Source organism: Leptonychotes weddellii, chromosome 12, assembly GCF_054177405.1.
Source record: "Leptonychotes weddellii isolate Sample4059 chromosome 12, ASM5417740v2, whole genome shotgun sequence".
Classification (NCBI taxonomy): Eukaryota; Metazoa; Chordata; class Mammalia; order Carnivora; family Phocidae; genus Leptonychotes; species Leptonychotes weddellii.
Genome location: NC_138380.1, coordinates 47259154 through 47271495, shown reverse-complemented (window position 1 = coordinate 47271495; position 12342 = coordinate 47259154). Strand labels below are relative to the sequence as shown.

At 44.0% G+C, this 12342-nt stretch overlaps 1 protein-coding gene across 2 annotated transcripts in view; it reads left to right on the top strand.

Moving 5' to 3' along the window:
- Positions 1 to 12342, top strand: part of GPNMB (glycoprotein nmb) — a 23385-nt gene extending 11043 nt beyond the window's left edge. The window contains exons 5-11 of one of the 2 annotated variants that reach the window (XM_081800402.1): positions 1102 to 1260; positions 1587 to 1898; positions 4832 to 4927; positions 5784 to 5886; positions 7746 to 7960; positions 10744 to 10837; positions 11288 to 12342. In XM_081800402.1, coding sequence (XP_081656528.1) covers positions 1102 to 1260; positions 1587 to 1898; positions 4832 to 4927; positions 5784 to 5886; positions 7746 to 7960; positions 10744 to 10837; positions 11288 to 11444 — 1136 coding nt within the window. In that variant the 3' untranslated portion in view covers positions 11445 to 12342. Of the gene's footprint in view, positions 1 to 1101; positions 1261 to 1586; positions 1899 to 4828; positions 4928 to 5783; positions 5887 to 7745; positions 7961 to 10743; positions 10838 to 11287 lie in introns of both variants that reach the window. The other variant, XM_006729401.3, reaches the window with a different exon arrangement.

Below are 12342 nucleotides of genomic sequence, written 5' to 3'. Positions count from 1 at the left end.
AAGGCAGTCGCTTAACCAACTGAGCCACCCAGGCGCCCAGTAACAAGACTGTTTTGAATTTCCATATTCTGAAGTCTCAGAGTTAACTGATATTCTCCTTCAACTGACAGTTGCTTATGTGGTCTCTCAATGCCAGGACTAACATTTTCCTCCCGTATAACTAAACCCGAGAGACACCTCTTTCCCCTACAACCTCCAACAGAACTGCCTCTGCATTTCGAGGTAAAGGGGAATCCAAACCACATATCCCTGAGAAGATTCGTATAATTTTCTGATACCTTTGACCTTGTAATAAACGTGGTCTTTAAACATCCCCACAAGCATCTATCTCACCATCCGTGTTGTTTCAATCACACATCTGTGCTGGGCGCCTCAATAGGATTAGAAAAATCCTTGGGCCCTGAAGGTTAGGAATCATTTTTACTAGCTATGGCCAGTGGCAGTCAGATTTTGGTTAGGGCTGGAGAAAGAAAAGGAGTGAGTCAAGAATGTCCTAGAAATATGTTTATAGAACCACTACGTTTCTTTTTATGCCTACCATACCCTACTTCGTTTTCATCACTTGCTGACTGTTTTTTTATATACAAATTCTATTAGAAAATGGAGGATTCTAGTCCCCTAAAAAAAAAAAAAAAAGAAGAAGAAAAAAGAAACTGCTTAATGATATAGCTGAAATGGTAATATTGTTACAACAATAAGGTAGATCTTTGGATAAATTTTTTTTTAACTCCTTTAGACACCTCACCATTGCACTGAATGGGTCTTCTCTGGGAAACACATGTATTTCAAGTGCCAGACCTCTTACTTATAAACATTTTTAATTTGTAAACTAAGGACTAGCAGTATTGTCCCACTAAACTGCTCTTTTCGTTTTAACCAACTAACCGAACTATATTTATGTAACAGTGGGTTTGTGTTATAAGGTTTTACATAAAATGAGTACCATCTTCCTTTCTGAAGTGGCCAGGACCACATCCCCATCCTGTTTTTCCTTTTTCCAGAGTGTTCTCTAAGGGGCAGTCACTAGTCATAAAGAAACAACAACTTCCTATAATGATCACATAATGTGGCCAATAACTAAAAATTTCCATCCTCTCAAAGGTCAGTATTTGCAGAAATTAGGACGGGGTTCAGCAAGAGTTTCTATAAACACAGCCAATGTGACACTTGGCCCTCAACTCATGGAAGTAATTGTTTACAGAAGACACCAACATGCATATGTCCCCGTCGCAAAAGTGAAAGACGTGTACGTGGTAACAGGTGAGTGGTGTGAACTCGAAGTTAACTGATGGTGAGGCACTTCGTTCTGGTGATGTTAGTGGGTTAAGAAAGAGTTAGAGCCAAGTGTTCTGGGCTAGGTTAACGATTCATATGGGTTCCTTCCCTCGCTTATGTATTTAATTATATTGTACTCCATCTGTGTTTCCAGAATAACTTGGGAAAACCCTAGAAAACTTGTGTAGGAAAAGGGAAAATGATGCTGAATTATCCCTTGTTTTAATTTTTGAACCTAAAAGCATTATTGAAGTCATCTACTTAAAATCGAGCAATCGTGTGTTCTTTCTATTTTGGGGTATGTCTTTTAGATCACGTTCCTGTATTTGTGACTATGTATCAGAAGAATGATCGAAATTTATCTGATGAAACGTTCCTCAGGGACCTCCCCATTATGTTCAATGTCCTGATTCACGACCCTAGTCACTTCCTCAATGAGTCGGCCATTTACTACAAGTGGAACTTCGGGGATAATACTGGTCTGTTTGTTTCCAACAACCCAACTTTGAATCACACATACGTGCTCAACGGAACCTTCAGCCTTAACCTCACTGTACAGGCTGTGGTACCTGGACCTTGTCCTTCGCCTTCGCCCACACCTCCGAAACCCACCTCTCCTTTATGTAAGTGTTTTCCAAGTGATCTTTGAGGGGGGTTCCTTAACAGCTAAAAAAGGGGGGGCGCCTGGGTGGCTCCATTGGTTAAGCGACTGCCTTCTACTCGGGTCACGATCCTGGGGTCCCGGGATCGAGTCCCACATCGGGCTCCCTGCTCAGCAGGGGGGTCTGCTTCTCCCTCTCCCTCCGCTGCTCCCCCTGCTTGTGCTGCTCTCTTGTGCTCTCTCTCTCTGTCAAATAACTAAATAAATAAAATCTTTAAAAAAAAATAACAAGAGGGGTGCCTGGGTGGCTCCGTTGGTTAAGCGACTGCCTTCGACTCGGGTCATGATCCTGGGGTCCCGGGATCGAGTCCCACATCGGGCTCCCTGCTCAGCAGGGAGTCTGCTTCTCCCTCTGACCCACCCCCCTCATGTGCTCTCTCTCTCTCTCTCATTCTCTCTCTCAAATAAATAAATAAAATCTTTTTAAAAAAACCCTAATAATGTAGGTTACATAATTAGATCCCTAGTTTAAAGGATTGTATGGAGAGTCTGCAGTGATCCCACTCTGTATCTGTCATTCTTTAGCCACTTTATCACCATTTTAAGCTGTTAGAATATGGAAGAAAGGAGAGTATGTTTAAAGTCACTTTGCAAGTAGAATTTCGTGACTTGAGTGCAGCTCTTTGACTTTCCTAATTTGTACTGGGCCTCGTTATGTGTACAGATGCTTTCGCTGTCTGCCCCATCACATTTCTGTTCCCCATTTTTTCTCATGAGAACACACCTTGGCCCTTTATAAGCATTCAGGCCATCCCCACTTTCTTCCCCCTCCCACATTTCTCCCCACTTCCATTCTCCTCCCTGCTCTGCCCACATCCACCTAGTGTCCTCCGAAAACACGGCCGTACTTGAAAGTAGTTTCCAGATGGCCCAAGAAAGAACGTACCTTGAGAGTATTTCTCGGCAAGCAAGCTGGAAAGACTTCTAGACATTAGGATTGTTCTGGATGTAAGGCAAAATAAATTAAATCCCACTCTATACTAATAGTATATGAGGCCATTTAAGAAGTTCTTAAGAGTCTACTTTGGAAAGTGTTAGCTTCCATCTGATGCCCCACCCTACCCCACTCTGCCATGAGTACTCAGCACCCCGATGTGAAGGGGATGGTAATAGACTGACATCCTCCCACTGGTCACAAGAGGGCGCCATCACCAAGCCCAGAGGAAATAGCTCCAGCACGATGTCCAGACTTGGGGCAATTCTTGTTTTTACCAAAACCCGTTAGAAATAATAAATTGTTATAATAGTGTGTTATTAACAAAATGAGATCTCATTAAATCTGGCATATCTAAATCAAGACACTAAGTTATTACTGATGTTGATTCATTCTTTTTTGAAATGTTTTAAATTACAAAATTAATGCGTGTTCCTTAATAAAAATTCAAACAATAGAGAAGCCTAGAATAAAAGTAAAAGTCCCTATTCACATTCTCCTCCCAAGAGTTAAACCTTGTTAATAGTTGGGAGCGTTTCTTTCCTGATCTTTTTCTATGCCTTTACAAACTGTATAAATATATATAGGTGTTGTTGTTTTGATTTTTTTTTTTAAAGATTTTATTTATTTATTTGAGAGAGAGAGAGTGAGAGACAGAGAGCATGAGAGGGAGGAGGGTCAGAGGGAGAAGCAGACTCCCTGCCGAGCAGGGAGCCCGATGCGGGACTCGATCCCGGGACTCCGGGATCATGACCTGAGCCGAAGGCAGTCGCTCAACCAACTGAGCCACCCAGGCGCCCTGTTGTTTTGATTTTTAAGTAAATGGGCTCATGCTGTATATATGGTTCTATAATTTGCTTTTCTTAACAAACATCATGGACATCTTCCCCTTGTCAGTACATAAAATTTAACTCACTTTATTCAATGGCTACATAGTATTTCATAGTATGTATAAACTTAGTATATAAGTAATATAGTATGTATAAATGTATAATTTATTTAACCGTTCTCTTATTGATGGTTGATTCGGTTAATCCTAATTCCAGTTACAAATATAACTGCACTGAACAACTCTAATCATATAGCTTCATTCTTTCCTTTTATTTTAAGATTTTATTTCTTTATTTGACAGGGAGAGAGATCACAAGTAGGCAGGCAGGCAGTGGGAGCGGGAGAAGCAGGCTCCCTGCTGAGCACGGAGCCCAATGTAGGGCTCGATCCCAGGACCCTGGGATCATGACCTGAGCTGAAGGCAGATGCTTAACCAACTGAGCCACCCAGGCGCCCCATATAGCTTCATTCTGATATTTCTGTAAGAGAATTTCTTTTTCTAGAAGTATCAACCGTCTTCTTTACAAATAAGGAGACCAGGTGTAAAATTCAAAATAAATTGCAGATGCCTGTAATATCTAGAACTGTCTAGAAATTCCTAAATGGTAAAGGGATTAATGTTAGTTTATTTAACATTAGTCTATTTTTTTAAAGATTTTATTTATTTGTGAGAGAGCACGTGAGCGAGAGGGAGGGAGAGAGAGAGCGTGTGCATGAGCATGCAAGGGGCTCGGATCACGACCTGAACCAAAACCAGATGCTTAACCAACTGAGCTACCCAGGAGCCCCTAAAATATGATTTTATCTATCACGGCCTGCTTGATTTCTTCATGATTGTTGTATCACACATTTTAATTTGGTTTCTCCCTTTCATTTGATTCCCATGTTTAAAGAAGATACAGGATTGTGTTCACTTACATAGTTTAATAATTATAACACCTCCTAGTTCTCACATCTCTGTGAATCATTACATATTTAGTTCAAATTTCTGCAGTAACTTAATAGTGTAGGACTCTTGACGTTTTTCTAAAGGGCAAGGAGATGTTTAGATTTTGGGTTATCATGTATTACGTACATCTTCTGCATTCTCAGCAACTCATCTAAATGTTATTATCCCAACTCTCCAGCATCAGCCGGTGACAACCCCCTGGAGCTGAGGGAGACTCCTGATGAAACCTGCCACATTAACAGATACGGTTACTTTAGAGCCACCATCACGATTGTAGGTAGGAGCAGCAGGGGAAGGATGTTAGGATCTACCCCGGGCCACCCTCTCAGCCTCTTGACTCTGGAGGGGTGGGGGCAGGGGCCCCTACTCTCTGTTCAACATCATACCGCGTGGGCACAAGCAAACACGCTGTCAGTTTCTAGACTCCGACTGGCCTACCCTAGCCTTCCTTAGACATTCTGGTGGAGATGAGCCCAGTGTGAGGCCCACCTACTGCTGAGCCTGCCCCGGGCCTAGACCCCCCACCCTGTGCCTTCCAGAAATCTGAATGAATGTGCCTTGAACAAGGCCAGTAGCAAGTTCCCACAATTGCCACTTCCTTCCTCTGATTTCACAAAGTCCCACGTCTAGCGTGTAAGAAAGAGGGATGAACAGGGCTACCACAGATGGCTGTGTGTTGTGGGCACTGCCCACAGGCACCCCAGAGAAGACAGGTGGGGCCCGAAGCCCAGCCGAGGCACCCCGGTTCTGGAGATGGGGCTAAATCCCCAGCTGTGCACCCCGGGGCTGAGAGAAGCCGATGCCCCCTGAGCCCAAGGGCTGCATCTTCCCTGGGGGTGGGGGGGGGTCCCTTTCTCTGAAATTCCTGTCCAGAAGGAATGCAGCCTTCTAACACATAGACAAGCTCCAGAAACGAAAAGCCAGGTTGGAATGAGGAGTAATTCAGTTTGACTTTGAAAGTGCTGCGTAGACACGTATCCATGTTACGGGGTAGACTCCCAGATCTGGTGTGATTCTGGCGTGGCAAGAACGCCGTGTCTCTGTTCGGTGTGGCTTTCTGATTTATTAAGGAACGGTTGGGTCTGGTTTCTTCTGTGTTTTGATGTGTTTTTCTGTGGGGGGTGTTTTGTTAGACGGAATTCTGGCGGTCAACATCATCCAGATGACGGACGTTCTGGTGCCCGCGCCACAGCCTGACAACTCGCTGATGGATTTCGTCGTGACCTGCCAAGGGATGTGAGTACATCTCAGTCAGAGGACCGGGCCAAGGCCTGAGCAGGGGGCCCTAACACCATTTCCCCTTCAAAGTTGATTTAGATTCCAGTTCATCAGTCAGCCGCGACAAGGAAGGGCCCCAGGAGGTGCTCAGAAGCACACTCTTATTTTGCTAGATGGAACAGTGCTCGTTACCTTTAAGCTGATGATGAAATTGAGTAGTAATTATTGATTGAATACTTACCATGTTCTTAACATCTTGCATCTGTTCTCCTATTGAATCCTTACCCAACCCTGAGTCTCCTCATTTTACCGATGGGTCCCCTGAGGCACGCAGTGATTACAGAACTTGCCCCCATAGATGGTGGGTACCTGCAGAGCATGGTTCACAGGCTATGGTCTGGCTCAGAGCCCAGCTCTTAGGCTCCCTGAGGCCCCTCCAAGTGGTGGGAAGCCACTGTGGAATGGCCATGTCCTCGCATGAATTAATATCAATGCCCAATAATCCTCTCTCTCTAAACTTTACAAAGCTTTTTCTTCCTTTTTTTTTTGTTTTCTTTTTTAATTTTTTAATTTTTTAAATGATTTTATTTATTTGAAAGAGAGAGAGAGTGAGCCTGAGAGAGAGAGAGCAAGCACAAGGTGGGCAGAGGGAGAGGGAGAAGAAGGCTCCCCAGTGAGCAAGGAGCCCGATGCGGGGCTCGATCCCAGGACCCCGGGATCATGACCTGAGCCGAAGGCAGTCGCTTAACAACTGAGTCACCCAGGCGCCCCTACAAAGCTTGCATTCATAATTTGACTTCTTACGGTTTGGTTAGAATAATATAATAGACTAAATATAAGTTAATATATAAATTCACAAATTTACGTGTAATAGGTAAATTAAGTAATTAAAATGTATGTGTGTAAATGTATAAGTTAATCAAGAGAATGAGATGGTATAAAAATGTGGCCTTATCTGATAAAAAGGGATAGCTAAGAAGCTCTCCAGCTTGGGGAGAGGAGAGGGGTGACGATGAGAGAAAATTGAGAAAAACCTGATGGAGGAACGAGGCCAGCTGAGAAGACAGTGTGTCCTGCATGCCACCCCCACCTCACCAGACCCAGCGTCAGCACGGTCGCTCCCTCCAGGAGGTCCACTCACAAGGGAAACAGTGTCTACCACAGTAATGCATGGTCACATCGCCTCGTGGTTGTCAAACCTCATTTATTCAAGTCCCAACTCCACCCCTAACTGCTTGTGTGACCTTGGGCTAGCTGTCTCCCCTCCCCGAGCTGGCTTGTCACCTGCTACACTAGGCTAATCCTGCTTTCCTCATCGGGTCCCTGAGAGGAATAGACAAGACCAAGACCATGTCACACACCTACAGCTTTGTGTCTTGCACGTAGTAAATACTGGCTAAACAGCCACTGTTCCTGTCACTGTTAGACCTCTGCAGGGACCCAGGTGGGCCAGCTCTGGGATGTGATAGGATCTTTGCCCCACACCTAAGCTGACCACACCTGCAGACATCCTAGGGAGCCCAGGTGTGGAGGAATGACTTGGACTTCACACAGTTTCCAATAGCCCCTTGCCTTTGGGGCGGGGGGGTTGGTGGTGGTGGTAATTTCTTTCTCCTCCACGCCCAGGGCCACACCTTTCTGAGGATACAGGGGAAACAGTAGCTCATACCCAGGCTTGTTGAAGAGTAAGTTATATGTGACAATTTGACATCATATGGTTTGATATTCTTCTATCAGATGCAAGAATAATAGAATAAAGTGGAATTCAAGTTAATTCTAGTGAAACTCTAGTCAATTTTAGGGACAGGTAATGATTATGATTGTCCCTTTTAAACTGATATTACATCTCCCTCCCTGGGTGCCGTCTGTCCCCTCAGCATGCCCACAGAGGTCTGTACCGTAGTTTCTGACCCTAGCTGCCAGATCACCTACAACACGGTCTGCGACCCTGTAGATGTGAACACAGGTGATTCGTGCTTACTGACTGTGAGAAGAGCCTTCAGGGGGTCTGGGACATACTGTCTGAACCTCACTCTGGGTGATGATAGAAGCCTGGCCCTCACGAGCACCCTCGTCTCTGTCCCTGCAAGAGGTAAGTTTCGTTTTATGCTTGTACGAACATTTCATATTGCAGGGACAGTGTGTGTCCTATACTAAAGCCATTCAAGGCTTCACTATCAATGTTTAACTTTATTTCAGTGCAAAAATCATTGAACTATCATTAATGTGGATTGGACAACTGGCATTAAAGTCCAGTAGCAAATCTACTTAGAGAAGGGATGAGAGAGAGAGACCCAATGCAATAATGACTAAAGATAAGTCTTCTGATGAAAAAAAATCAGCTGTGATCATGGACCAGTAATAATGGGATATGATTACTGCGTGCTCGAAGAGATTTATATGTCAAGGGAAAAGTATAAAGCCGAACATCCAAAAATAACAGTGTTCTCCAATTAAATTATAAAAAGGGGGAGACTGCTACCCTGTTGTCATTAGAATCCACCTAGGCAAAGACATGAAACCAAGAAGAGAAATGAGAAACCAGGTGGACTGCTGGCTCCTTTCTAATTTGCCATGTGTCCTCTCTTTCCCTTCCCAAATTCTACCAAGCATTACACTGAAACAGTAACAAACCAACTTGCCCAGTCCTCAGATGTTCACCAGTAAATCTACTCTTTGCCCCCCTAGTGCTTGGAGAGGTGAAATGCTAGTGGACTAAGAAATCTCATTGAGAAATTGTCATTTACTGCTTGCTTCCAACTTTCCCGGTCACCAAATTAGGACTCCACCTGGTGACCCTAGCTGAATTTCACTTAAATCCACCTTGTTGGAAGATACTGCTTTCTCTCTCAAAAGAAACGCTTTGCGGTGGAATGGGAAAGAGGGATTAAATTGTGCACACATTACAACACTTATTTTGCTGCTTAATTTTAGTATTGTTAGGCTCACCCTAATGACTAACTCACAGCTCCTCTGGATTTGGAGCCTATCTCATAAGGTAAAATGTACTAAAACATAGATTTACGTATTAACTGTATAAAAGGCAGCTTTAACCTCATTGAAAGAAAAGCTTAAGTAACCATACATATAATTATGTGTGTGAGGGCTTATAGTTGGTGAGATCTGAGGCACAGATTTAAAAACAAAACAAGGAGACATAGGTGCCCTGCTTCCTCCAAGGCCCAGGGTGGGGAGCTGGGAGGCTGGGGTGGAAGGAGGCAGGCTGGGGCACTTGGACCAAGTGAGTGTGGGTCTTCTGAGCTGTCACCTCCAGGAGCTGCTGTGGTTACTCTTGGGCTGCCGGGGTGGGTGGGGGGGGTCAGAACCACCTTTTTAGGGTCATAACCTATTCTACGAAGCTTCCTTGGGGCTGGTAAACCACTGTTCTCTTATCTAGATTAGATGTTTAGATATTGGCTTTCCTTTCATTCTTCTTGTGGTGAGTGGTAACTTTAGGGGACCTGAGCCATTTTCAAAATCCAAATAAAGGAAGCTCAGAAAGCGAGCTTTTAATCCAGGGGGATTGTAACTTGATGGCTTGGGTTTCAAAGTCAGAATTTCAGAAACAGATCTTTGGTCAAAAGCAAACCCATAGACTTCCAGCAGAAATGACTTTTATTCATTGATTCCATGAACGTTCGTGAAGCACCGGCAATTCTTTCAACAAATACTCATTGAGCATCTACTCCGTGCCCAACAGAGCTCTAGGTATGAGATACACAGTTCCAGACAGAGTGGGAAACAAGATGAAGAAGATCCCTCCCTGCCTTTGTGGGTGGAAAGAGACAATACATAAGATGACATTGTGAAGAAAATAAAACCAGGTCCGGGCATGGACAGCGACAAGCATGGGGGAGAGAGGGCACAGAGGTTGGCTGTCCGGATTGGGGAGGTCACTGACAGGCCTGCCCACCCAGCAGCATCTGCTTGTGAAGGGCCTGCTCTGAACTGAAACCTGACTTTCAGGAATGAGCAGTCCATTTAGATGGTTGTAGACCACTGGTAGGGCTTGAGTTTTATTCTATGTATAAGGGGATCCTCCGGCAGGTTTAAAGCATGATCTGATTGATGCTTTTAAAGATCATGGGAAGATGAGAGTGGAAGCAGGTAGACAAGATGTCCTCTCAGGGGGAGAAGGCTGATGGCTGGGACTGCAGTGGTGGCAGAGGGGATGGAGAAAAAAGAGATAAATCCCAGTTACACTTTGGCAGTAGTGACGAGACAAGTTAATTTGCTGGTTTCCGGGAATACAGAGAAGATATAATCCCTGCTTTGTGGTTCCCACAGTCTGGGAGGAGAGAAACATGTATAAAGCAGTACTTGCAACACAGTGTGATTGAGGCAGAGGAAGAGAGGCAAGTAGAGGAGTGACACAGGCAGGTGTGGTGACCCGGTGCCCTTGTGAATGTCCGGAAGGCACCCCACAGGGGTGAACACTTGAAATGAGCCGGGGGAAGGATGTTCCTGGCAGAGGGCATGGAGATTTGAAAGAGCAGGGGGGAGGATAGGCCACTCCCAGGATTTTTAGCACAGCTGGATAGTGGGAGATGGGGCCAAAGGAGCGGCCAGGAGGGTCATGGAGCCCTTCACCATGTGGGTGCTGTTGGGTCAGCTGAGACCTGAGCAGGTGTCTCCAGGACATGACATCTCTCTTCTGAGCCCTTAACGCGGTGTTCCAGACATGCTAACTCATTCTCTAAATGGAAGATAAGCTGACCCAAAGACTATGTATTATTTAATGGAAAAGATTACTGAAAACCCGGAGGGAGCCATATATCTTCTGATAGCTCCCTTCCTCATTTATTTAATTGCATTACAAGTAGCATGTCCTCTAGGCGGAAGACGTCGCTAATACCGTCTTGCTTCTGTTTTAAGACCCAGCTTCCCCTTCAAGCATGGCAAATGGTGCCCTGGTCTCCGTTGGCTGCTTAGCCGTATTTGTCACTGTGATCACCCTTTTGGTATACAAGTAAGTGCTGCTTTTAACACTTTAAATCGCTATAGTATATTGTCCAAAATACATTGCATATTTCTGCATAAATGGGCCATTTTCCCTTTTTTGCTTTTAAACCGTCTGTGTAGGGAAGAAAGATCTAACATTGAATGAATACCAAACAAGACTATTAATTTTGCTGTGGGTTTTTTTTTTTTAATCCTAAAAATGCTACCAGACATTGTAACTTTACAAAATTGTGTCCGCTTAGTGTTTAACATGTAATCACAAATTATAGTAGGCAGGCACATTTCTTGCATGAAGAAGGGAAAATAACTATACTTTGATTAGACATCAATGTCTTAAAAGCTGTGGTTTGGGTTAAATGGAATTAACCCTTTTGTACTTGGCATGGAAGAGATTATAGTAACATATTCCAGCTGCAGATCTTTTTTTTTTTTAATCTGTCTAACACATTGTTTTCAGAAAACACAAGGAATACAAATACCTGATAGGAAACGGTACTGGGATCATGATCAAAGGCAAAGGCCTGAATGTCTTCCTCAACCACGCAAAGGCCCTGTTCTGCCCTGGGAACCAGGAACAAGATCCATTGCTCAAACACCAGCCGGGAACTGTTTAAATCTTCAGCTTTCTTTCTGACCAACAGCTCACTCCTCAGGTGAGCTATGCCAGAGTTGATGACTATTAACTTCTGTTCCTAAAGATTATTGTTAAACTCTCTACTGGGGCTTAGGGAGGTCCAAAGGGTTTTTTTATAGGCTAAATGACATCTTAGAGAAGTGGAGAAGAATCACACTGTGCGCGGCCTCAGCCGTGTTATAGAACTGATAAAACCAGTTAGCACTGCTTTCTTTCATTATGATTTATGTTTCACTTATAATGTCTTAGGTGATCAGTGGGGTAGACACGCTATGTCCAAAGAGTAGGGGGAGAAGGTGCTATCCCTTAGAGTCTGGCCTCGGTTCACTGGAAGGAGAGGCCGGACGCTTTCTAGCTATCCGTGTTCCGAGCTAACTGAATACTACTTCAATGAACATGCACGAGCTCCTAGCAAAACAGTAATGGGCCAAACATTTAGTGTGATATGCATGCCTCTTACACTAAAACAAAAATGTATATACTAATCTAATACATGGGTGTGAATATTTTCCTGACACCTGCCATGCCCAGCTGTGTAAAGGAATGCTGATCATTCATTTATTCTGTAGACCTCTATTGAGGACTTTCTGTGTATCAGGCATGCTTGCTAGGTACCTGGCCCTACAATCAGAGTGCTCACAGTCTTGTGTATATATATATCAATTTCTGTATGCTCAGTGCACGTATTTGAAATTATATATTATGATTTTCCAAAGAAGGAGGCCCCTGCTTTTCCTACTGGTTTCTCTACTTGAATGATATAGGGACTTGATCAGTAAGGGTTTTACTTCCATTTGTAATTAAAACTCTCTACCAGATGTCAGACAGGACATGCTTTTTTTTCTCCTTCCTGAAAAATAAAGTACGAAAAGAGATAA